Source organism: Solanum tuberosum, unplaced genomic scaffold, assembly GCF_000226075.1.
Source record: "Solanum tuberosum cultivar DM 1-3 516 R44 unplaced genomic scaffold, SolTub_3.0 scf00039, whole genome shotgun sequence".
Taxonomy (NCBI): Eukaryota; Viridiplantae; Streptophyta; class Magnoliopsida; order Solanales; family Solanaceae; genus Solanum; species Solanum tuberosum.
The window spans coordinates 429694-457625 of NW_006238968.1; the positions used below are offsets into that span (position 1 = coordinate 429694).

The window sequence follows — 27932 nt, forward strand, 5'->3', positions numbered from 1 at the left end:
TGGGGTGAGAGAGGCTCGAACTCTCGACCTCAGGATTACTCAGAAGCTATGAGACCTACGCGCTAGCCAACTGCGCCACCACCCCTTGGTGATGATTAATCTCTCCTAAGAGGAATATACTCCCTCCGTCCCTATTTACTTGTCCATATTTCCTTTTTTGGTTGTCCCTATTTAGTTGTCCATTTTGACAAATCAAGAAAGGACAACAAATTTTTTCCTATTATACCCTTATTTACACTTCTTGAAAATTGTAAAAGTGTATGTTGTTTCCCTCCAATTTATTTCACTTGAATTCAAATAAGTGGTTGTAATTTTGAAGTGAAAAGTTGTCATAAGGGTAAAATTGTAACTTCACTGTGCTAATCATTGTTGCCTTAATCTGTGTGCCATTTCTAAAGTGGACAACTAAAAAGGGACGGAGGGAGTATAATCTAGAGAGGGGAGCATGGGTTCACGTGACCCCACAGCACCCCCTCTAGATACGCCTCTGCATTAAGTGATATTAATTAGAGCACATGGTTTTTTATGGTCTTAAATATTTCATGTGAAAAGTTGGAATAATAAATTTAAAAAAGCAAAACAGATTAAGAAGAAAAGTATTACAAACAAATTTAAATGAAGGGAGTATTCATAGTATAAATTAAACCCAATAAAATTAATATTTTCTATCTGATGTCTAAGATCTAACCAGAACATAAATAATATAAATATTTAGGTCAAATTTTGTCACCAATAAAAATTGTGATGAATTGATAAATTTTTTTTTTTCTTAATCATAAGTCTCGGTTCAAACCTTTCTATATACAAAATCACGACTTTTATTAGTAAAATCCGAATTTAGTCAAATACCGAACATCAAGGGAAAAAAAAAAGGTTTACAATAATTTTGCTTTGCAGCTTCTTCTATTATACTTCGACTAACATATACTCTCTTTTTTTTCCGACTAACATATACTTACTACATGAATAAAACTAACATATTAAATTCAAAAATAGTCAAAAACAATTATATTTAATCATTAAAAGAAGAGACTTTTGCTCTTTCATCTTAGCCTCCACCACGTGAAACCTTCAATTACTAATTATAGCTCATGAAGAGTCTCACACGAGCCATTAGGTCCACAATAAATATATTTAATATAATTTTTACATACATCAACTTTATTTCTGTTTTGAAAGATAAAAAAATTATTCTCGATAGATTTCTTATTCAAGGAAAACATAATTTAAAATATTTTTTAAAATGATAAAATTCTATTTAGAACATAAAAAAAAAGTCCGAAAAAAGAGTAATTGATTAAAGAGTGGATTTTAAACTTCACATGAATCATGAAGGGCATCTCCAACCCTATACTCTATTTTACTCTCCAAATATGAAGTTCTCTATTTTTTCAGATAACCAACTCCAACTCAATTCTCTATTTTACTCTCTAAAAATGAATCTTTTTCTCCCTCCTCAATATGATATTATTATTTCTATTTCATTCTTATCTTCTTATTTCATAATATAAATCCTTTAATTCTTTTTCCCAATAATTACTTTATACTCCCTCCATCCCATTTTATGTGGCACTTTTCGAATATCGAGATTCAAACAAGTCTATCTTTGACCGTAAATTTTTCATAGATCTTTTAAACATTTTTAAATTTTTAATTATTGTAACTTATAGTACTTTTTACGTAGTTTTACAAATATATAAATTTCATTTCAAAAAAATTGAAGATTTCATGCGCAAATTCCCGGTCAAACTTAAACAGTTTGACTCTCGAAAAACGAAAAGTGCCACATAAATTGGGACAGAGGGAGTATAATTTTCATGTGATATAAAATTTTATTTTTTCAATTTTTTTATTTAATATAAAATTATATTTTATTCTAAATTTTTAAATAACACAAATTGCAAGAAAATATTATATGATGTACAAATTAATGGTTAAATTCAAATAAAAGTGAAATACAAGTGAAATACAAGTACATAAACATTACATAAACACTCAAATTTTGAAATTATTACGTTGCTCCCTAAATGCATTACGGAGTTCAAAATGAACATTTTTGCCTTAATTTTTTTTATGTGTAGCTAAAAATAGTTCAAATTGGAGATTTTCATCTACCACCATTTTTGTCGTTGGAGTTGGAGCCTCTACGACATCTTGAACTAGTGCATTAAGATCATGTCCATCCTCAATTATCATGTTGTGAAGTATAATACATGTAGTCATTATATCATGTAGCACTTTCTTTCTCCAAAAACGCGACGGTCCTGCATAATTGCAAAACTCCGAATGCACGTTCAACATCTTTTCGGCATGATTTTTGTTTCATCGAGAATTAATTATTATGTTATGTATTGTATTTTATCTTGTATTTAAATTATTATGTTATGTATTGTATTGTTATCTTGTATTTAAATTATCATATTATGTATTGTATTTTTAAATAAAAATTTTAATCCTATCATTTTAATTTGTGTATTCTTTATAGTGAAAATTAATAATAAAAATTAAATTATATTATTGACGAAAAATAGAAAAATTAAATACTATTAATTCGGGATGAAAGTAGTATATATTAAATAATATGTTTTTAAAAATATTATATTACATTTAAAAAGAATTATGAATATTAGATATTTAATTAATGACATTATATGTAAAATAATATGTTAATTAGAAAGTAATAGAAATAATAATAAAATATTACAAAAAGTAAAATAGAGAGTGCGAAATTGTAGTTCTCCAAATTTGGAGAACTACTATTCACCTTTCTAAATATGAAGAATTGAGAGTGATATAGAGGTGGGTTTGAGTGCCAATTCTCTATTTTACTCTCCAAATATAAAGAATGAAGAGTAAAATAGATGTGGGTTGGATATGGTCTGAATGAGTAGCAATCACTTCCATCTTTTATTTTAGGTGACGTTTTTAACATCAAAATAATTGATACTATTTTCTTGTATTTAGAATTATATTAGATAACTTAAAGATCTTAATTATATTCTTCCTACATGATTAAAATTATTTCTTTATATATACACTAGATATTGAATATCTTTTGGCTAGTATATGTATCTACTTTTTTACATTTTAAAAAAATTCTTATGTGTCCGCTATTGACGAGTTGACGTACATAATAAGTATATTCAAACATATATAATACTCATCTTCAGAGGCGGATCTAGGATTTGGAGGTCGTGGGTGCCATATCGCCCAAGTAAGATAAACGGGGTCGATTCCTTTAATTTTGGTTACAATTTGGGTTATTTATCTTTTTTTTTTATTTTTATAAAATAAATTGATTAAACATGCATGTTAGTAGTATTTTCTTTTAGACATTCTAAGATTAGAGATAACTAAACAATTCAATTTATTTTTTTGGAATTAGAGGCCTTATTCTCAGGAAAAAAAAAGATTTTCCACATTAAAATCGAATTTGTATAAACCATCTAACAGTGTTAACTTAATATATTCATATTTCATTGTCTTTATGAGTTGTTGCATATATATAGTAGAGAAAGGATAAAAAATTGTTTCAACCCAACCATCTTACTTATCAAGAACGTGAAGATCGGAAGAACCTTAAAATTAAAAGAACTCTAACATAATAATATTCATCATTTTTTAAAACTTATGTTTAAAAAAAATACAATTTAAATATATTCGTAGTAATATTTATGTGATGTTCATAATACAATACTCATTAATTAATAAAGAATACACACGTAATACTCATATCAAAATATCAATATTTAGTGAAACAAAAAATTAAAAAAATTAAGAACTAATTACAAAAAAAGAAAAAAAAAAAAGAACCAATGAATAAAAAAGACAAAAAAAAATGGAAAGAAAGAGCTGAGAAGCCTTTTCAGTTCATAGAAGAGCAATCCAAATAATAATAATGTTGAGAGCGAGAATCGAATCCGCATTGCGGGTGTGGAATTCCGTTCCATTTGCCAACGGCACCTATCACCATTTTATTCAATGGGTGGCAAATTTAATCTATAACAATTTCTTATACATATACACATATATATAGAAAGTTTTAACCGAGATCGCTGGGTGTCGTGGCACCCCCACACAAACATATAGATCCTCCCTGCTCATCTTTATAGTAGAATACACTATATTCATGCTTAGCAACAAAACTAGAATTTCAACTAAGAGGTATGTTATCTCTTGATTTTTCAAACTGAATAAGTATTATTAGATAATTATTTTTAATATAATAGACCAATTAAAATAAAAAATATATATTTTTAGTAAAGACAAAACGTAAATAGAAACGGACGATGAAAGGATATCCACCACTATAATCATGCACATAATAAGTGTATTTACACGTATAGACGAAAACCTTAAAAAAACCATTGAATTTCACACGCAACGCACGCGATCTCACGTGCGTAGTTGACTGTTCATTTTGCATGCGCGTTTGTGTTTTTTTAATTATTTTTGACTAAATTGTGTCGTTGAATTGACTCGTGGACCAAGATGATCTAACGATGGAGATCGTACGACAAAAAGTACTGTAAGTAATTGTAGCCGTCGATATGTTGAGATTTGTGTGTCCCTTAAACCTGGGAAATCCGACAATAAGATGACATGTCGGGTAGTAGGGTAAGAGATGACATATATATATTACTCGATCCATTTTTAATTGTCATAATTTTCTTGTTTAGTGTCAAACGATAATAATTTTAATTAATGTTTTACGATATATTTTTTCATCATGTTGATATGCAAAAAAATGGAATTTATACTTTTTGAATATCTAAATTTTTTATTTAAAATATTGAATTAATGTAATCTAATTTAAATTACGTCGCAGTTTCTTTGTTTCATATTAGTTGATTATTATAATAAAAATAGTTGTTTCACACTAATTGTCTATTTTACTAAATCAAGAAAGGATTAATTTAATTAATTTTTTATATTATTCTTTCAATTAATTCTTTTTGAAAGTATTCACATTTGTTTGTAAAAAATTCAAGAAGTTTCTAGGGGTGAATTAATAAAATTATCTTCTTATTTATGATTTCTTAATATGCGTGTAAAAAAAGAAAATGATCAGCTAATATGAAACATAAGGAGTATTATTTACCTTGTTTATAGTAATTATTTAATAATTAATTAAGGTGTAAAAGGTTGCATATAGTAGGCGTGAGAAGAGAGATAATGGTGAACCAGAATAATATTGGAGAGAGTCGATAAAATAAGACATGACGTAAATTGAGAATACAATCTTAGATAGCTGAAGAGTATGAAGATTACAAATTAGAGTAGAAGGTTAGTAGGGTATTAAGCGTTGTCTCGCATTTCAATAGAATTAGGCATGGTTAGGGTGTGGAGCACAATGTTTGTCGCAATATTAGCCTTATTCATATAGTTTCTTATTTTTGATATCTGTTCATCTATTGTGTTTCAGATCACATTATTTTATTATTGTTCTTTTTCAAAACTATATATGTTGATTTAATGCACTTGAATCAAAGATCTTTCAAAAATAACCTCTCTATCGTCACGAAGTAAAGATACAATTTACATACATTCAAACCAAAATTGATTGGACTACATCATCTCTTTTAAGTCTCAATCCCTTTATGAATAATTTATTAAATACTTTTTTGTGAATTGAAAAAATAGTTCAAATGTCGTTATAGTAATGCAACCAACCAAACGACAAGCATACTATTTAATTTAAAATGCATGTATTATTTATTAATTTGAGTAATATGTTAAGCCAGATAAAACCAACTCATGCCACGTGGATAATGATGAGCTGGAGGACATTTATTGACACGTGTCATCAAGTGGCTTGTGGGACCAGTGAGAGAGATTTTGGTTTTTGATTTTTTTTTTTTGTAAATCCACAGTTTACTACTGCCTATTTTTTTTCTACGATTACTTCATTCATTTCAATTTATCTTTGTGATTTTTAAATTATTTATCATTTCAAAAGTTTAAGATAGAATTAAATATTTCTTTCTAGCAGTAATTGTGGTTGAAAAATACAAATACTTTAGTAGAATAAATATTTGATAAATAAAATTATATTTTCAAACAAAAAATAAAAATAATCTTGATTAAGTTTTTGAAAAAAAATACAAAAACATATGATAAATAATTTAATACGGAGGGAGTATTTTTTAAGGAAGAATTTATTGAAAGGTGTATACGTAAGGGAACCAAAGTTTAGCTTTTTGATTGCACAATATATAAGGGACCACTAACATGTCTTTTTCTCTAAAATAAATGTATGTATAGATAATAATAAGAAGGAAAAAAAAAACAGCTCACTTATATTTTTCCGAATAAATTGAATATTTATATCAAATTAATAAATATATATTTTATGTATGTATACATACTCCACTATATAGTATAATTTAATAAAAATACTCGATGTAAATAGATTTTTACGTTTGTATGAGCCTCTCTTTATAGATAAGGTTAAAAAGTTACAGTATAGTGATATTTATAAGATTTTTTTTCTTCATATAATAAGTGTGAGTGTAATTTTCATAGTTTTCTTTTTGTTATCTCCTTTTTCGATCCATCTTGTGGTGATCCGCCATTGTACAAGGGGATGAACTAATACTCTTATATTTAAAAATTACGTTGTATAAATAGATTTAAGAAAATTTAATTTAATTTGGACTGTGTTTTTTTAAATGATAATAGATCTAGATTGTCAAAAAGAAGTTTTTAGAATTATATACTTAGTTCATTTTGAAAAATTCAAGTCTTTTCAAATTAATTTGCAAAAATAGTGACCAAGAAGAGGAGGCTATTCAAAGTTAGACAAAAGCACAAGTGTTATTTGGCTGGGCCATGTGTGATGAACTTTGATTTGAAAAAAGTGAACTAATGGGCCCTATTCTAAGGGCCCATTGGCCCCATGCCAATGTGCCATCACTTGTGTTCCTATCATTTGCAATTTGCAAAGATAAAAAGAAAAAAGTAATTCCAATGTGGCTTGTTCAATGGGTTACTAGAGGTAAAGCTAGCTAAAAGCATAGAGCGTGTGTGGTACACTTTTGCCCTTCATTCATCCACGAAGTTGAGGTGACATGAAAATCGTAATATCTTTGATGTTATAGGTTAACGTCAAAGTAATCACTATCTTTTCTTTGGCATAATTTATAAACGACCTCTTTAACTTGATTTAAGCTGGCATCTACGTCGTTCAATTTTGGTATGCAAAAGTAATTCCAATGTGGCTTCTTCAATGGGTTACTAGAGGTAAAGCTGGCGAAAAATATAGAGCTTGCGTGGTACACTCTTGCCCTTCATTCGTACACTAAGTTGAGGTGGCATGAAAATCGTAATACCTCGACGTTATAGGATAACGTCATAGTAATCACTATTTTTTGACATGATTTATACACAAGCCCTTTATTTAACTTGGCCTAAGCTGACATGTATGTCCTTCAATTTAGATATACACAAGTAGATACTTAAACTTATATAAAGTTGAACAATTACACACACGCATCCTACATGACGTTCTTTGTGTCAATTCACAAGAGAAACACTCAAATTAATTTATATTAGAGCACGTAAGACCCGTAAATTTGCTTGTTCAACTTTATCAAAACAAAAATAGGAGTATATATTAGTACTATAAAAGAGCTAAGGAAAAAGACAATCTTGAGACTTGGCTGCTGCAGTGCACCAGAGTCTTCACAGGGTTAAGCTAATTTCAGCTCAAATTTCTCTGCTTTCAAATCCCAAAGTTCTCTTTTTCTTTTTCAAGAAAATTCATGTCACCTCTGTCTATAAAGTGAAAAAAAACCCAACCCCTCATGTTTTTTTTTTCCTTCTTTTCTTTCTCCTTCATGTCTTGACTAGTGTCTAGTACTTTGTTCCTTTTATATAATGGTGTCAAAATCTTGAAAAGCTCATAAAACTAGTGTTTCCAATGTCTTGAGTTTCTTGAAAAACAGAAAAGAGTTAAAAAGACATGATCTTGGTTGTGTTTTTCTTTTTTGGTTGACATTTTAAGTTCTTGGTTAAATGGTGTCAAAATCTTGAAAAGATTATAAAACTACCATCAAGTGTCTTCCCAAGTTCTTGGAAAAAAAGAGGATATATTTTTTGTTGGTTTTTTTTACTCTTTTAGAGCTTCATTTTTTGGATTTTGAAAAGCTCATAAACCTACCACAATTTCCTCTCAATTTATTGTTTTCTTGAAAAACGAAGTTAAAAAGACTTGGTCTTGGTTGTTTTTTTTGAACATTTTTAGTTTTTGGTTTGGTAATTATCATACCATAACTATCTTCCCAATTTCTTGAAAAAAGAAGAGTTAAAAAGACTTGATCTTCGTTTGTTATTTGACAATTTTAGTTCTTGGTTTGGTACTTATAATACCATAACTATCTTCCCAATTTCTTGGTTTCTTGAAATAAAAAAGAGACATGATTTTGGTTTGTTTTTGACATTTTAAGTTCTGGGTTATAAATGGTGTCAAAATCTTGAAAAGCTCATAAAATTACCATCAACCGTCTTCCTATTTTGTTCGAGTTTAAGTGTCTGGTTGAAGCTTCGTGTAGTAGAAGGGTCCAATTGACAATCCGAGATAAGTATAAGGCTTCCACCAAAAAAGACATGATCTTGGTTGCTATTTAACATTTTTAGTTCTTGTTTTGGCAATTGTAATACCTTTACTGTCTTCCCAAATTCTTGAAAAAAAACAAGAGTGAAAAAAGACATGATTTTGATTGGTTTTTGACCTTTTTTGGTGTTCTTGATTTTGGTATAACAGAAGAATGGGAGAAGTGGACGGGTGGGGTTGGCCACCATCACCAAGTGGATCACCAATGTACATAACAAAAGATGATCATTGGACACATTTTGACAATTCTGTTAACGCTGTTTCTTTTGGTTTTGTTGCCACTGCCATTCTTATTTCTATGTTCCTTGTCATGGCTATTTTTGAGAGGTTTCTCAGGCCCAATTCACCAGCTTTATCGACGTCCCGTGGCCGGAATCTTGGTGACATTGAGTCTCAGATGAGCTTCTATGGAAAACTTGGTCATCAAACACCTAAAGTAAGTGTCTTTAGCTTGAATTTTTGGTCTAAAAAGTTGTTTTATGAGGGTAATTGGTAATTAATATATATGTTGTATCTGTGTCCTTGTAATTGTTAATCAACAAGTAAATAATCACAGTTAGCTCAAAGGCGGAGTTAGGATTTCGAGTTTATGATTTTTGGATTCTAGAAAATGAAGAATATTGGTTTCTTGATAAATTGTTTATACATTGAATCGATTTTTAAATACAAATGCAGAAAGGTAGGAATAGAAATTTAGTTAGTCGTAGTATTACTCTTGTTGTTTCTTGTACCTCGGTTATCGTAGCATATTTTGTTGTAGTTGATGCTCCTTTTTTTCATATTGCTTTTTCCGAACTGTGTCATGATCTTTTTCCGAACTGCTTTGAATTGCTTTTCCTTGAGCTGGGGTCTATCAGAAACAACCTATCTACCTCTCAAGGTAAGAGTAAGATTTGCATACACTCAACCAAACCTAGACCCCATTTGTGGGATACAAGGTTTTACCGAACCTGTAGGCGAAGCTCTAGCTTTGCCCCTGAGTCAGGGCTTTTCTAGTATCTATAACACAGCTAATCTAAACACAATCAGGACACTGAAGCTAAGTAGTAAGTAGTAACAAAGTAGTTCTGCAGCAGTATCTTACATTAAAAAAAACTGCAATTTACTAACTTCAAGAAGTTCAACATTGCTGAAACTTTTTGTTTCGTCGAGTGAGCAAGACTATCTTGGTGAATGCAATTAGAACCGGCTGCTATGCACCGCCTAAGCACTCAAGGGATTCGGCTTAAATGTCGAGTTTGCATTCCTTTTCAGCCTAAAAGGAAGGTGAAGTGACTATCATCGGATAGTCATGACTCACGAACACTTAGAGGTATATATGAAGTTAAAGTGGATCTTACTATCTCAAGAAGCTTAGCTTCTTAAAGGACTCTTAATAAAGAAAGCAAGCCTTTCAAGTAGGGCTTGAAAGAAGGCAGTTAATCTGATCAGAAGATAAATAATATAGATGAGAAGATAAGGGGTGAAGGACTTTTTAAAATCCGATCAGTGTAAACATGATATTAATTAGTCTTTGTTGCTTAAATGTCGAGTTTGCACAGACAGTCTCTCTTCCATATCTTCATAGTAAAACAACAATCTAGGAACGTTTATGATAATGAAAAAGGAACAGATAGAGTGGAAGGCTCCAACGACGTTTGTTTCTCTTGGTTTCAATATAGAAATGAGAGCAATTTGAACGGATGCCTTTTTCCATTGTTGAATCAGCCAAGTCAGTAGCCTTTCTTTTATACGGGAATGCTTTACTTAGTATGTCGAGGGTGGATTAATGAATGGCTGCTTTAGCTCTATCGAAAGAGTCCCCTTCTTTAAGCTCTGCAATGGAAGAATGCCCTCACCCGATATGATCGATCTCTTGTTTCATTTTCTGCTTTACACCACACATATAAGTAAACAGATGAGTCTTCTCAAACTGCAGTTTTTCTTAGGTGTATTCTTCACATAGTTCAATTTATCTCTTGCTTCCAAAGTTTTTCCTGACCATCCAGGATGTCTGTTGTGGTTACATGAACCCCGGTGGTTGTTTGTGTGAACTATTTGAGTAATCACCAGTGTTGTCTCTGATTGTGTTTCTACCGCCTACAGGCTACAGGTTTCGACTGCACCCTAGAGCTACCAATAATAACTATTGGATTCTTCCCCGGTCTCCCAATATCATTTCCATAAGATTAGTATTGCGAAAAATGCGGAATCTAACATGGATTTGCAGTCATTCAAGACTAGATAAGATTGAAAATGACCACATTCATCAGAAAGTGCATGTCGCGCATCTTGAGGATACAATGAGAGAAGTTATGGTTTGTTGTTATAAGGATGTGGAGTATTACCTGACTTAGATAGAGGAAAGTTTGTCTCGAAAAACGTACAAATCCTTGGAATCAATACAAACTTGGCTATAGATGGGATATGATGGAAGAATAAGATCCTTATTCTGGCATAACTAGCACATTTCTCAGTATTCATCCCTTTATCCTTCCCTACTCAAGTAGTATGCTTTAATTAGTCTGATTGAAACTCGTGATGTGCCCTTAACTCACACATCATGAGATGCACTCTTAATACTAAACCAATGCCCTTAGAGGAGGGGGAAACAAAGTGTCATCAGTCATATACCATGTACCAATTCTGAAGATATGGCAGAGGCAGTATATGGTGAACGGTGAACGGGGTTTGATTGGATTTCCTTTGCGTTGTGTATTTGTACTAGGTGTAGAGGAAAAAAAAAGTATATATATATAAAACTTGTTAACGGGTTCAGCCTAATGTCTTTCTTGAGCCGAGGGTCTACTGAAAACAACTTCTCTACCACAAAAGGTAGGAGTAAGGTCTGCATATACTCTATTCTCTCCAGACTCCATCTGTGGGATCACATTGGATATGTTGTTGTTGACGGGGTCAAACTACCAATACTATTGTCCTACATTTGTGTGCTAAATAAAACAAAATGACCTCTAATTTTTATCTAGCTATGATCTGTTGTTTCGACATCTAATCAACTCAATGTTTTACAATCTAGAAAGATGGTTGCTTCAGTACTACTACTAATTCTGTTACATGACATGATCAAGTCTAGCTTGCTTGGTTTGTACTTCATTAGTTTCTTGAAAGATTTATTAACAATGTGATTTATTAACTTCATTATGGCTTTAGGTGTCAACGAAGGCTCGAGAAGTTTCAGTGTTGATGCCAGGAGAAGATGTCCCTACTTTTCTAGCCAATCCTGCTCCCGTACCCTGTCCTCCTGAACGCAATCCATGGCCTCTCCATCAACAGAATTCCTTGCCCGGTCTCTTGAACTTGGACTCAAATGCACAATCCTAGCTAGCTCAATTTGAAGGCAATAAACATTCAAAATACCAAAATGATGGAGTTCACCATTTGGTTTTTTGTTCCTCCCCTTGGCTCCTTAATTTAATGTACATATAGCATTTAGGTATTGACTTGTTCAAAGCTTTTCTTATCTATTTAATTGAGCTTGAGGGTTTTTCTGAAACAGTTTTCTACCTTCATAAAATGAAAAGTTTGTGTACCTTTTTCAGATCGACGACCGTAATTGTTGTTATAATTGTTTTTCTTGTCTATGACTGGATCCCAAAATTATTGACCATTTCATTGTATTTTATGCAATCATACAAAAGTACCAGTGAGTATCAGAGGCGAATCGAAGATTTTATCAGTTATGAATTTTAGGACAAAACATCTTATTGGATCAGAATAAGATTATTTATCTGTAAAATAATTTTTTTAACACAAATACAAAATTTAGATCAAAATTATTGAGTTTTGTTGAAATCGTAATTGCCTCTACTTTGTCTTTTGCCAAATTTTCTCATTCTTTCATTAGGTCATTTGAGGGTTGTTGAGATGAACATAGTGGCATAATAGTGTGAACCTGCCCCATGGTGACAACTGACAAGTAACAACTACTCTTCGTCCCAATTTATATGACATAGTTCGGATTTTAAAATTCAAACAAGTGTATTTTTTTATTGTAATTTTTTTTATATATTTTGAATTATCAATTATTATGATTAATAGTATTTTTATGTAGTTTACAAATATATAAATTTTATTTCAGAAAAATTAAAGATTTCATACGCAAATTTCTTGTTAAACTTAAATTGTTTGACTGTCGAAAAATGAAATGTCACATAAATAATTTTTTTTTGTTTTTTTTTTCTTGGGACAAAAACCAGAATTTTAACAATTGAATTTTAGAATATGATATGAAGTGTTATAATTGGATTCTAAATTTAATATTTGTATATATTTAATAAGTTTTTTTTAAATATAAAAATACTTGATCAAAATCTATTAATTCGACTAATCAATATCCGTGCTTCTAGCTCTGCTCTATTTCCATATGGTATTTAATATTTAATTTTGTGAACTGATTAATATCGATTCACTCCAAGTAAGATTCATTAAAGGAGAAAGTGCCTCGATTTTGTACTCTCAAAACTCAAATTGAAATTTTTTAATTAAAAATAAAAGATAATATTCATTCCACCGCAACATTGACAATGACAAGTCACAACTATTCAATATTAGTCAAACTTTCCCAATGCACAAACTGTATCAAATATATATAAATGCGATCTCATTAAGTTTCCCTTTAAATCTCACATGCATCTCCTTGTTAGATATATCTTCCATTTTATTTTATAAGATAATGTTTAATTGTGCGTACACATATTTTTTTTAAAGTAATACTCTTCACACATGAAATGTATAATTAATATTTATGATCATTTATTAGGTCATGATGAATAAATTAATAATTTTTTAGTTCAAGTAGAATTAGTCATATATATTTTGAAATAATTATTGGTAAATATACATGAAAAATTTAAATAATCTTAAAATTTTATTTGTAATACATGAACTTCAAAAAAAAGTAACATATGTTCTTGAAAAACAACGTCATTTACTAGGTCATCACGAATGGAGACAAAAAAATTTAACCCAAACAAAGTTTGTCACACATATTTCAAAAAATTCATAGACTAAGGCCTCATTTGTTTACACTTAATGGAGGTCTGAATATTAATCATTCAGATTCAGTCCATTAAGTGTGTTTGGTTTTTAGGTCTGAATCTGAATTCAGCCCAGTAAGTCCATTTGTTTCTTTTTTCAAAAAGCCTCAACGGATTAGATCTTCAGGAAAGTCTTAACACCATTCAGACTTATTTAATAAGTTATAAAATAATACTGTTTCGCCTCTCTCGATACTTGCGTGACTTTTGCTCTCACAACTACAAACTTTCTTCCTCTTTTCTCAATCAAACACCAATTTTTCCCTCTTGAACTGGTAAGTTTTCATACTCTTTACAAGTATTTTTTTATATTAATAATTTTCTTATGGTGTATTGATGTTTGTCAAGAACACTTGTTGCAATAATATTTTTCGTGTATTGATGTTCATCAAGGTTTTTGAGTGAAAATAATAATATTCATAATTAAAAATTATAACTATGTATACATATTTGAGGTCTCTTATTAGAATTTTATCTTAGGCCAATAATTTTATTGAGACTCTTTGATCATCAAATCTGTTTGTGAGATAACACTAATATATTATTGTTGTTGAATTAGTTGGTGACAAAAATAATGGAGCTCTTGATAATTATCCATCTCAATCTTCATTTTCAGCGTAAAAAAAAAAGTTTTGGGAAAGAGAAAAAACTTATTTGTCTGAATTGGCAATTGATGAGAAGATGATTACTGCTCTGGAGTTATCGATTAAAAAAAATAGTGCACCTACATTTGAAGAATATATGGAAAAATTAGATGGACTTAGATGGGAAGAGTCATTATACAATACATGTGTTAGTATATTTTGTGAAAGTGTCCACTACAAAAAAACATGAATGGCGTTAGAGGTTCACAAGTTAGAGAATTGGATTAAGGTTATCGGAAAAAAGATAAGAATTCTTTAGTTTTTCTAATTAGCCAAAATATATGTTAGGTGCTGATAATGTGATACCTTATTTATTATTTTTCAACTAGTATTTATCAAACTTATTGAACTTTTGATATTATATTGTGCCTATAAAATACTTTTTATTCGTGATTTTGTTTATGTTATGCTTATGATTATGATATTTTTTTAATCAAAAAGTAATATTTTTTGTTGAAATGAATTTTTTATAACATTTTATTAGTATAATGTTTGATTTCATATGCACATTCAGATATTGAAAACAAACAATAATCATTCAGTGTTCAAATTTGAAGACCGCATCTTAATATTCAGATGTGTATTCAGATCTAGACACCTAACTCTTAATGCAAATCTTAATGTTCAGACGTGTATTCAGATTCAGAGGTCTTAATCTTAATGAAAACAAATGAAGCCTAATACTCGCTTCATTCCATATTAATTGAATTTTTGAGATGTTTCACACCCTTTAAGAAAAGTAGATTAAGACATAAATTGAACATAGTTTTTCATTTTTACCCTTATTAGTTATTGTTAAATTTATGATTAAAATAACTAAATATTAATTAATCACTAATTTCAATACCAACTAATGAAGGGTAAAATTGGAAGAACACTTTAAATGTAGTCTTAAAAACTGAACAATTAAGTTAATTTGAAAAATGAAAAATGCGTTTTTCATTTTTACCCTTATTAGTTATTGTTAAATTTATGATTAAAATAACTAAATATTAATTAATCACTAATTTCAATACCAACTAATGAAGGGTAAAATTGGAAGAACACTTTAAATGTAGTCTTAAAAACTGAACAATTAAGTTAATTTGAAAAATAAAAAATGTCTCAACTTTTTAATCAATATGGAATGGAGGGAGTATACATGAAAAATTGAGATAATTTAAAATTTCTATTTTATGACTCATAAACTCCAAAAAAGCAATGCACGTACTTTGTGGTCTTCAATATACCTAATATTTATATGATTACAAAAATTTGTCATTAAATAATTATAAAAATGTGTCATTCGTCTTTCTTAAAACTAAATAATAAGAATAATACCAAACAAAATGAAACAGGAAGAAAAATAACATAGATTAATTAAATATCCAATCTAACATTATGGTACAATTTTTTCTCAAGAATTATTAATCTCCAACTAATTTTTTTATTTTTATTTTTTAAATAAAAATAAAACATTCTAAGGTCACAAGTGGATTTTCAATAGATTCATTATTTCCACTTGTCAAAGACCTCTTGTAATTATTATTATTTTCTCTATTACCATTTCCAGCTTCCGCCGGACTCCGGCGCCGGTCACCCAATTCCGATCTCACCCTTCCCGGTGACCTACCTGATTTCCTCGTAGACGGGCATCGACTTATGCTGTTCCTCGTTCCTCCGCTAATTTGATCTCCACATATCACCGGTGACCTTGATCTCCTACCTGAACACTCACCATTATCTTTTCTCGATAACCCGCCCATATTCTTTCCTGATCGGACCCGACTTGGAGAGTTATTCCGGGTCTGACCCGACCCGGATAGGTGATCGAATTTTCTAGCTGGAGATGTGTTCCGGACCTGACCCGACCCGGATAGATGATCAGACTTTCTAGCTGGAGATGTGTTACGGATCTGACCCGACCCGGATAAGTTACCCGATCTTTTGACTGGAGATGTATTGTTCCGGTAATTTGCTGGAGACCTCTGCCGGATATCTATGATCATATCTTTTGAATTCGACCCGACCCGGATAGGCCTACCGAGATCTTTGATCGTCTCTTTCGTATCTGACCCGACCCGGATGCTCCTACTGAGTTCTTTGGTCATCTCTTTCGGGTCTGACCCGACCCGGATGCTCTTGCTAGGCTCTCGAGCTATCTCCTTTTCATCCGACCCGACCCGGGAGAGTTCATCTTTAGGATTGAAAATTCTTGCAATTTTGAAAACATGAGTATCATGAATGTTGTGGGACTGATTTTTTTCGATAGAGAATTTTTTTTCGAGAATATTAATATTTTCGTCATGAATACTATGGTTTATGGGGTTATTGATAATAATTGGAGTTTCCGATAGAATTTCTTTGACTTCTTCTTCTTGTTCAAGAAATGGAAGGGTTAATGGTGGAGATCTATGAGTAGTTGAGATTTGTAATTTGGTGTTAGAATTTGACGGTGTTTTTTTAGTAGAACTAAGAACACAACCCATTTTATTTGGATGATCGACAAATTAAAGAAGAAAAAAGTTTGACGATGCAAGTGTTGCTTGAGCTTATATAAAAAAGGTTTGAAGAAGTGATTAAGAATTTCTAATCTAGGAAAAGAACATTGGACTTTGATAAAATGGATATCAAATATCGAAAGATACTATCGATACGAAGTTATGCTTTGCTTTGAAAGTGATGTAACATAGACTAACACATTAGAGTAAGTATTTAGATGTGGAGGAGTTTTTTGGTTGAACTAGAAAAACAAGTAAAATTTGGACGAAAACTCTGAGATTATATATTTTTTCAGGTAGAGTGACTCGATTTGATCGATACATAACCCCGCAATCTAACTCATATTTGAGTATTGATGAAATAATGAATTGGTGATGGTTGAATCGAAGCTTGAAACTTTAAACTTGAAAGATGAAAAAGAATTGGGAGGGAGTGAATGGAGGGAAATGGATGAGAATGATAAGTCAATGAAGTGTATCTATTATTATATCTACATAATTTAATTATTATTATGTATAGACAGGTGGGATGATATTGATTTGCATTAATTGCATGGGGTTGGCAACAAATAACTAATAAATGAATAAATAATATTAATTTGAAATGAATCTAATTTTATTTCATATTTGACATGTCAAAATATTTTTGAGTTGTTTTTATTTTAGAAAAATAAGTTTTTTTAAGACGATTCAATCAATGTAAAATGTCATTTGTAGAACTTACTTTTATACTTTCACCAGATAAGTTATTTTCTTTATTTTTAAAAAGAATTATTTTCTGAACAAAATATTTTTCAAAAAATTTAATCTATTAAACATGAAAAAAATTGAAAGGTATTATTGAACTCAACCTTAAATGAAGCGTAGGGTTGGGGAATGGGGGTAGGGGTAGGGGTAGGGGTAGAACCATAGGAGATGGGGGAAAAATGAAGAAATTAAGTGTCCATTTAGGGAAATTTGTATTTTCTCTTCAAATTAAGAAATGATTAGGGTTTAGTAATGGTAAGCTTTATGATTAGGGAACATATACATGTGAAATTATGAAATTGATTTGTATGTATTGTGGTGGAATAATTAGGATTCATCCATCCTTAATTAAAGGTCTAGAGTTCGAATTTTTTAAAATAATTGGAAGTGCCGCCCTAAAAAATAGACCATGTAACTCATAAAGTAGATTTTATTTAGTCCTAATACGAATATCAAACAATGAATAATGAGAATAACAACAAGAAGTGATACAACAATATGTACAATATTGATTACAACAATATGTACAATAACAACTACCAAAATATCTTAATTTTTTGATAAAGTTAGAAGTAATTTTCTAATAGTTGACTAAAATTATTTTGTTATTATTTAGAGTCTAATTCTTTTACCAATATAGATTTCTTTATTCTTAATTAGAGGTCTCAGGTTTGAGTACCTAAAAATGAAAAAATCTTGTTAAGTGCGCCTCTTCATTTTTAATCGAATCTCAATACAAATATCGGACCATGGATGAAAAATAGAAAGGAAAGTCTATTTTTCTTTTGCAGATGAAATACTAGCTTTCATAAATATTGTGTTAATTGTGATTGGTGGCACTAGATCTCTCTCCTTATGATTTTGTAAATATAGTGATAGGGGAACTCCATTCTTTAAATTAAAAACTTTGACTTGGATTAATCTAATGCATATAATTAGATCTGATCTAATCCTTTTAAATCTCTAAATTTATATAACTATAATATTTTAATAATTAATATTTTGAAAGTTTTTAAAAAGTAAAAAAAAAAATGGTGAAATTTCACATGGCTTAAATCATATTTGTAAATGTGATTTTTAAAAAATAAATACATATGAACTGTTTCTATTCCAAATTCATTAATTTTTTAATTCTTCAATTTCCTTGAGACAATAGAAAAATCTTAAACCCGTATACAAAATAATTTATTAACTCGTTAATTATCTCTATTACTGATCAGAGATGAGTTTTGAGCTCTGAAAATAAAGAAATTCTTGAAAGAAAACACTCTCTTTATATAGGCATAGGGGGTGTAATTTAAATTAATCAACCGAATTGAATTTTTATGATCGATCTTTAATAAAATGAGCTTCAAATTCTGAATCCGTCTAAGTTTATCTTGGGGGTTGCTTGTTGAGTCAATTGGCTATGAGTGGTGTGTGACAGAGTATAATAACAACTTCACAAATGAATTAATGAGCTTCTGAATTTCCTCAAACACATGACAATTCAATGAAAAGATTGGTCCATGACACAAACCAATTATGATTTCAGTTCATGGCTTTGTCTTTTGTATAATAATGACTTTTTTTTTTTAATTTGAGGTTCGTTATTCACGTTAAAATTCGATTAAATTTAAATTCACGTATTACATAATTTATTTTTGAAAGTGACACTCCTAACATAATTTTTTTCATTTTTAGGAGTTGAAAGTTGTGATCTAAAGTTAAAAGTGGAGAGACTCCGACCATTCTACCACAATTCAAATATGACTAGTTATACTTTCTCATATACATGTTATCTTTCATTTATACTCTCTCCATTTTTATTATGTATAGAGACCTTTAAACTGCTTATAAAAAAAAGACTTTCAATATTATATTTTTAAAACTTGTGACTTTAAATAAGTGATGATATTTCTATGGTTACAAAAACATTATTATTAAGGATAAAAATGAGGAAAGTTTAAAGTTAATAAGTAGTTATGTACCAAAAAGGTGTTATTTTCAGGGACAAAACTTATTTTTTTTACGAGTTACTCGAGCTTTACATCGTTCATTAGTATTAATCTTTCGTCATTTTAAATTTATAATTAGTTGATTGACGGATAAGAGAGCTTGGGGTGGAGTAAAAAATCAATGCTTAGCTCCATTTACGCTCCACTATTTTCAAACCTTAAGTATTTATTAAAAAATATTTGAAAATAGAATTGATTTCACACCGAGTTCTGACAACCAAATTTGGAAGCAACAAACTCGTTCAAAAGTAGCTGATAAATATTTATTTATTTTCAAAATTATCAACTTAAATTAGGGTTCAAGACTATACTTCAATTGAGGAAATAATTCATGATGAGGATTTCATTTATTAAAGGAGACAGCATGGTCCATTAAGTTTCATCATCTAACATTCAGTCCTGTCCCTTTTGCATTTAATATAAGTCACCTACTAGTTTTGTTTGGTCTATGGGATTTTTATTTATTTTCTCTTAATTTATATGGTGATGTTTGACGGAAAAATTTAACACCTTTCTTCTCAAAATAAGTATTTTTTAAAAAGTTAGTTTAATTAATTTTTTAATTTAAATTGGATTAAATCGATACAATATCACTATCACATAAAAAAAAAATTAGAACATTTTACCATTCGAATAACTCCCTCTTTGTAGTCACGTCTTATCGTCCTTTTACGGAAGGAGGCTTTAGAGTGAACCATGAGCCCATTCCAATTTCTTGGGCCAATGGAAGTGGATGGCCCAATGAGAAACATTGAGGAAGAGGATTACAATTATGGCCCAAATAGAAATATTGACATTGAGAAAGAGGATTACAAAAATGGCCCATTTGTGTCCTAATGATGTGTGTTAAGAATTACACAAACGTAATCATCAATTGCTTGGATAATAGTCAATAGACACTACTTGTTGGGCAATTTGATCATCAATTCAACATGGTTCTTGAAAATGTTAGAGAAATTTGGAAGGCAAGATGTTTCTTCACGAAGATCCTGTCATTATTGTCTGTTTTTTGCGCTCTTTAGGATTCAACTAACTTGAATTCGACAAAAAATTAACTTTTAGAAGTAAAATGTTACCTACTAAAAGCGACTTTAAAGGGCACAATCCTTTGGATTTGAAGTTGGGGATTCAAACTATCATTCAAACTTGAAATTAGGTTTTAGCAATTCCAACTTAAAATCGAAAGTGCTGGAATTCATATTAACAATTTTTAACGTCTATTCCGCAAATCTAAGTTTGATTTTAGGGCTTAAAAACTTAGTCTATGACACAATTTCCCATATTTTCATTGTACCGGACTAAGAAATATCAAAATCTTATCAAACCTGATGATCAACTTTAATATAAGAACGGAAAAGTATTTTCTGTCTTCTCTCTCATGCCTTTAGCCTCTACTCATTAAATCCTATCCACCATTGTTATGGCCAGTCAGGCAACTGGTCAGCCCATTCTTGTGGCTGGCCAGTCATCCTTATGATTACCCCAGAAAACTTTCCTTCACTACTACTTAAATCTTCCACTGAACCGCAGGATTTGACTAAGGATCAAGCTGTATCACAACTTGGTGCATATGCGAATTTGTTAAAACCATTGCATATTAATGCTTCAATTGAGAATAAAAGACCCAATGTTGAACCTATTCCAATCAAGAATGTTACTTATATTGATGGTATCCGTAGGGTTAAATGGACAAAAGAAGAGGTGGATCGCATGAATATAATTGAGGATTTAACCTATGCTGTAGTAGATAAATTTTCATACGGATTGCCAGATTTGGAAGATCTACGCATTCAGATACCAAAACAACTCAACGTGAAGGGTGATGTTAAGATAGGGTTATTACGAAATTGGCATATTCTCATGAGATTTGATTGAGGATTTTTGTCAATATTATGTCCCAGAGTGTTTATTGTATCATGGCCAAGGATGGATATTCCTACCAAATGAGACCTCTAATCTATGATGCAAGATTTTAAGGTAGATGAGGAGACAACCCAAGCAATGGCTTGGATTCCATTCCCGAATCTAAAACCCACTTTTTTTGTTAAGGAATCATTATTCTCATTAGCCAAGGCAGTGGGAAAACCTTTTCATATTGACACGACTACCGTAAATAAGACAAGATCTAGTTGTGCTAGGATTAAGGTGCAAGTATATTTATGTGTTGAGTTGCCATCATATGTTGAAATGGAGATTGTTAATGAGGAAACTAAGAAATCGTAGGTGGAGAAAGTGAAGGTTCGGTTAGATATGCTACCCCAATACTATGGAAATTGCAAGCTACAGGGGTAGCATATCTACTAACTGAACCATACAGTGGACATAATCCATACAGTGGCGGATGCAAGATTTCCATCGAGGGGGTTCAAAAAGATAAGTAAGCACACTATTAGTATCCATATAAGCGGGGTGGGCGGAGTGGGTCAAATATAAATGGGTCGGATCAGATATAAGCAACTAAAAAATATTCAACTCTACCTCAACACAACAATAAAATCGAGTAAGTATATGTTTAACATAACATTAAAATAAGTATGAGAGAATGTATTTTTTAAAACTATATGGGTCTTGTCTCTGTCATTGTTGTATATAAACGTTATTTAATTTTTGAAACTAACTAAGGAATACTTCTAAATCCTATCATATTGTAGCAATAAAATTCGCGTTCGCGACAATTATATTTATTTATAAATTTTAAATGATTACTCGTATTTGTTTAATCTTACTTATAATTATTTTATTCCTTAATCAAATATAAATTAACGTTTGACTTAAAATGAGTATGAGAGAATGTATTTTAAATTTTAATTATGAAAACAACGTTATAAGTTTTACTTAATTTTATAAAAATGGAAAATAAATTTATTTTTTAATATCTAATAAAATAGTATAAAATCTCAAAAATATGGGGAAAAACGCTGTTACAGGGAGTCGAACCCGCGACTCAGCACTTATATTGCGAATTCTTGAACCCCCTTCACCACTAAACCAAGCCCTTAGCTTATGTTCAGGGGGTTCATCACTTGGTATATACATATAAATCAAAAAATTGATCCTATATATACCATGTAATTTTCCAACGAAGGGGGTTCGGATGAACCCCCTTGGATCCATGTAGATCCGCCCATGGGAACATATGATAACATGACAGCACTGGAACATGTAGAGGAAAAGCAGAAAGTCAAGGAGGATGCTATAGACACTGTTCAACATCCAACAGTAATGCAAACTGATGAAACACAATTGTGGCTAGGAAATGTAGAGAATAGTAATATGATATTACACTCGTTTCACATAATATTGAAGAGGTGAGAGGAGAGCAGGGTCTAATTGAGAATGGTGATGTTGATTCTAGTCTAGTTGAGTCAAATGAGGATGGGGATCTATCTCTAAGAATCCTCAAGTTTATAAAGTATGCTAGAAAAGGGAAGAAGCAGGGAATTGGGGAAAACAATCTTCCTATTAGAGTGCAACCAAAGAGAAGTGCAGGATCTCACCAAAACAAACCATGATTAAAGCTCTTATTTGGAACATAAGGTCTGTTAAGTCTCAAAGGGCTTTTCAGAGGGTTCAGATGCTTACCAACTTTTATAAATTTGGCTTCATTGCTCTTCTTGAACCTTTCCAACAAGTCAGAAATATTAATAGTTACAAAAGGAGATTGAGAGCTACAGAAGTCTTTCATAATACCAATGGGAAAATATGGATGTTTATCAGTAATGGTTTTAATGCCACGGTCATCAGTAACATAGATCAGCAGATATCATTAACATTAAATAATCATGGTTTGGATATAAAGTTCAGTCACAATTGTCTATGCAAAATGTGACAAGGAATTACGAATGGACTTATGGGATAGTTTGTACGCAATATCTTGTGGTATGACGACACCTTAGATAGTTGGAGGCGATTTTAATGCAGTGCTTAATGGGGAAGAAAAGATTGGGGGTATACCAGTGATTGCGGCAGATGTTGAGGATTTTCAAACATGTATTGGGTCTTCTGATTTATCACAGATTTCTTTTTAAGGAAGTCCATTTACTTGGTGGAATGGGAGGGTTGGAGAAGATTGTATATTTGAGAGGCTGAACAGAATCTTTCAAAATACAGAATTTCAGAGGTTATTTTCTCAGTCTGAGGTGGAGCACCTTCCCAGGTTTGGCTCAGATCATGCACCTTTGTTACTTTGTTGTGAAAACAAAGTTAATAAAGTTAGGAAGTCATTCAAATTTTTGAAGTTCTGGGTAGAACAGAAGTCTTTTCTGGATGTAGTAAAAAAGAATTGAGATTTAATTTATTCTGATAATCCTTTTCTAGACTTCAAAAGAAAGAGTAAAAAAATGAAAAAGGCTCTTTCCCTGTAGAGTAAAGAAACCTTTGGTGACATTTTCAAGTAGTTGCTGATAAGAGAAGAGGTTGCTAGAATTAAGGAGCAGCACTTTGAAGAGTCTCCTACTCAGGAGAACAGAATTATTATGCAAAGGGCAAAAGCAGAATATACAAAGTATCTTCGGTTAGAGGAAATGTATTGGCAGCAAAAGGCAGAGTATGACTGGTTTGAAAGTGGGGATAGAAATACTAAATTTTTTCATAGTCTAGTAAAAGGAAGGAGAATTAAATTAAAGGTGAGTAAGATTATGAATGAACAAGGATGCTAGCTGAACCAGAAGGATGCTATTGCTGAGGAGGCTATTAATTTCTATCAAAAACAGTTCACTCAAGAGAGGGATTCTACTGACTTTTCCTTATTAAGTCATTTTCCGAAGATGGTTACTAAAGAAGACAATGACTAGAAGCTGAAGTGGAAAAAACTGTTTTTCTCTAAATAAAGATAGTGCATGTGGGCCATATGGACTTTCTGGGATTTTCTATCGATCTTGTTGGGAGATTATTAAACAGGATGTAGTAAGAATGGTTCAATTCTTCTTTCAAGGAAGTACTTTCCCAAAATCTATCACTCATGCTAATTTAGTTCTTATTCCTAAGAAAGAAAATATTCAATCTTTCTTAGATATGAGACCTATCAGCTTAAGTAATTTCATCAACAAGATTCTCTCTAGAATTCTTCATGATAAACTGGGTGATATCTTGACTAGATTGGTGTCTGTTAATTAATCAGGTTTTGTTAAAGGGAGAAACATAACAAAAAATATTTTGTTAGCGATATAGATTGTTTCAAATATTGGCAAGAGAGGAAAACCTTCTAATGTGATAATAAAGTTAGATATGGCTAAAGCTTATGATAGAGTTTCTTGGTTTTTCATGATAAAAGTGTTAAAAAAGATGGGGTTCTCTAATATGGTAATAGATGTGGTATGAAGATTGATTGCTAATAACTATTACTCTATTCTGCTTAATGGACATAATTTTGGGTTCTTTCATTCTACTAGGGGAGTGAAACAAGGAGATCATTTATCACCAGCTCTCTTTATCCTGACTATAGAGGTGTTGTCTAGAGCATTAAATCATCTATTTGAGGATGATTTATTTGTTGGGTATGGCTTGCCAATGTGGAGTACTAATTTGAATCATCTTGCCTATGCTGATGACACCATTATATTTGCCTCATCTAATGAATATCCGTTGAGGAAAGTTATGCAGGTATTACAACAGTATGAATCTCAATCAGGACAGAAGGTGAAAAAGGAAAAAAGTTTCTTCTATACGCATCAAAATACTTCTAGGGCTATTACAGAGAAGGTAGGTGATATCACTAGCATGGCTAAGGGTGTGTTTCCTTTCAAATATCTGGGGTGTCCTGTGTCTCATTCGAGGAAAAGAAAGGAGCATTTTGTTGAGCTGATTGACAGAGTTTGAAGCAAGATTCAAGGTTGGAAGGGGAGGATGTTGTCCTTTGGAGGAAAATAGGTACTTATCAATAGTGTTCTACAGAGTATACTCATATATACTCTATCAGCCATTATCCCTCCTCAGTGTGTCTTTAAAGAAATTCACAGATTGTTGGCAAGATTTTTCTGGAACTCTAAGGATGCAGAAAGAAGCAAACATTGGGCATCCTGGAATAAAGTATGTATGCCTAAGCATGAAGGTGGTTTAAGGTTTAGGTCTTTGGTCTGTGGTGGAAATTTAATTAGAACACAAACTTCTTTGTGGTCTAACTTTCTTTGGAATAAATATTGTAAAAAACAGATCCCAACTTTAGTACAATGGAGAGGAGGGTCTCAACAATGGAAATGTATGTTAATTCAAAGGGAAAAAGTGGAACAAAACTTGTGGTGGGAACCTAAAGGAGGTACATCTACGATATGGTATGATAACTGGACCAATTTGGGGCCTTTATTCAAAAATCCATCAGAGGTTGTATCTTGCCATCCTTTAAGAGACATATCTAATTTTTTAAATAAAGATGGTTGGAACTTGGAAGTAATGTAAGAGATGTTGCCTCAGTATGTTATGGATCATGTAGAAAAAAAGACGATGCATGTACAATGGGAGAATATTGGGGACTTCCCTTGGTGGACAAAAACCAGTAATGGGAAATTTTCAATAAAAAGTTGTTGGGATATGTTGAGACAAGAACATCCAGTGAATAATGATCTACAAAGTATTTGGGTAAGAGGTCTGCCGTTTAAAATTTCCTTTCTGAGCTGGAGGATTTGGTTGGGTAAAATTCTAGTTGCAACAGTTATGAATACTTGGAATGCACAAATCTCTCAAGATTGTGGATGTTGCCAAGTCCCATTGTGAGAAAGCATTGAACATTTGTTCTTGAAAGGAGAAATTGCAGAGAATGTGTGGAGTCATTATTGTAATGTTGCTGGGTTGATAGATAATAGATTGAACTTAAAACAAAGTATACGGTTGTGGAAAGAGCAGGAAGGAAATAGTAGATCAATGGTAGTTTATCAGATTGTTCCGTTTGTTATGTTATGGGGTATATGGAAAAGAAGGAACACGGTGCTTCATGGTGGCAAATATCACCTCGAAAAAATGATATGGGAAATTGATACTATTTTGGGCAGATTTATAAAAATAAGGTGGAAAATGGAGACTGAGGGGAAAAGGTGGTCAGAATTAGTCGATTTGTTACAAGATTATAAGGTGGAATACTTGTCAAAAGTGGTCAGTTGGTGTCCTCCCGATTTCAGATGATTAAAATGTAATACTGATGGGGCATCTAGGGGAAATCCTGGACTAAGCTCGATTGCTTTCTGTATAAGAGACCATACATGGGATTTGGTGGTGGCTAAAGGGAGACGAATTCAAGAAGTTACTAGTGTGAAGGTGGAAGCAATAATTATTAAGGAATGTCTTGAATATTGTCATAAAATGAAGTACCAACAGATCATCTTGGAGACTGATTTGTGATCAACTCGATTCAGTCTCTTCTAAGAGTTTTAACAGTAAGAGTAGTGCACTCTCTTAGGGAGGGCAATACTCTAGCTGATTTTTTAACTAATCTAGCTTTTGATTTTGCAAGAGAAATTAATTTCAATACAGCAGACCAGTTACCAGCAAAAGGAAGATGTATACTAAATATGGACAAATTAGGACTACCTAATATTAGAAGAATTGAGAAAAAGTAATGTATACTGATTAATGTGTTCAGGCACATCAAGGTTTCCCAAGTCAAAACGGATGCTAATTGATGAACAACAGTAAAGGAAAGCTTGAATGAAGTTATTTCGAGGGGTCTTAGATTTATCACCTGGTGAGATAGAATCCAAATTCCGCGCAAGTTTACCTCGACTCCTGTTGTGTTGATTGGCGTCTGGCTGATTAGAGTGATAACTTAAAACAAAGTTGTCGAAATTAGTATATACTGATCTGATTCTCATTTATGTATATGTGATGGTGGTATTAGCTTCTTGTAAGCTCAACCCATCGATCTAGATGAATGAGAAAAGGATGAGGATGAGGAGAGTTTGAAGAAACTTAGCTGAATTCGAAGCGCCAAATAATATGAGCTTTAGAACTAGCTGAATCTCATTTTCAGATTTCCAGTTTTTTTTTTTTTGCTGTTGTAGTTGGTCTTGGACGGTCAAATGGAGAAGACAACTTTGAATGTTGTCTGTTTGTTCTAATTTCAGCATTTTGTTCTTGGATCGGGTCACTTTTGGGCCCGATCTAATGTAAATACTATTTTGGAAAAATTATACATAATGACAAACTAATAATTCAAATTAAATGGTATAACCACACTTTAATTTAATTGTGTCTTGTAGCAAACTGTTTGCCAACGCCTCTCTCCCTCAAACTCTCGCTTGCCACTCTCCTCTCTCGCTCACTCCCTCTGTGCTCGCCTCTCTCGCTTTATACAACATAATTGTATAAATTGTGTTTCTGTTTGTATAAAACGAGAGAAAATTGTATATACACATGCAAATACATATATATTCGTCCTATACACTTATAATTATACAATAAAAATATTCCCCTGCCCAGTTCTATGC

The 27932-nt window shown here is 31.5% G+C and overlaps 2 protein-coding genes and 1 non-coding gene across 3 annotated transcripts; 1 reads left to right on the forward strand and 2 right to left on the reverse strand.

The window, feature by feature from the left end:
* Nucleotides 1-85, reverse strand: TRNAM-CAU (transfer RNA methionine (anticodon CAU)). Its single transcript is given in 2 exon segments — nt 1-36; nt 48-85. It is a non-coding gene; the product is annotated as a tRNA-Met (tRNA).
* A 7585-nt stretch (nt 86-7670) lies between these two features.
* LOC102579504 (uncharacterized) lies at nt 7671-12152 on the forward strand. Its single transcript, XM_006343196.2, has 2 exons — nt 7671-9050; nt 11765-12152. Exons 1-2 carry the CDS (start codon nt 8769-8771, stop codon nt 11933-11935), a joined length of 453 nt encoding a protein of 150 aa, XP_006343258.1. The 5' UTR covers nt 7671-8768; the 3' UTR covers nt 11936-12152.
* Nucleotides 12153-15733: 3581 nt separating this feature from the next.
* LOC107059842 (uncharacterized) lies at nt 15734-16762 on the reverse strand. Its single transcript, XM_015306881.1, has one exon. It carries the CDS (start codon nt 16760-16762, stop codon nt 15734-15736), a length of 1029 nt encoding a protein of 342 aa, XP_015162367.1.
* Nucleotides 16763-27932: the final 11170 nt, after the last annotated feature.

Coding starts and splice junctions, on each gene's coding strand:
- LOC107059842 (XM_015306881.1), bottom strand. CDS start 16,762: ATGGGTTGTGTTCTTAGTTCTACTAAAAAAACACCGTCAAATTCTAAC.
- LOC102579504 (XM_006343196.2), top strand. CDS start 8,769: ATGGGAGAAGTGGACGGGTGGGGTTGGCCACCATCACCAAGTGGATCA. Junction 9,051..11,764: donor TTGGTCATCAAACACCTAAA/GTAAGTGTCTTT, acceptor TTATGGCTTTAG/GTGTCAACGAAGGCTCGAGA.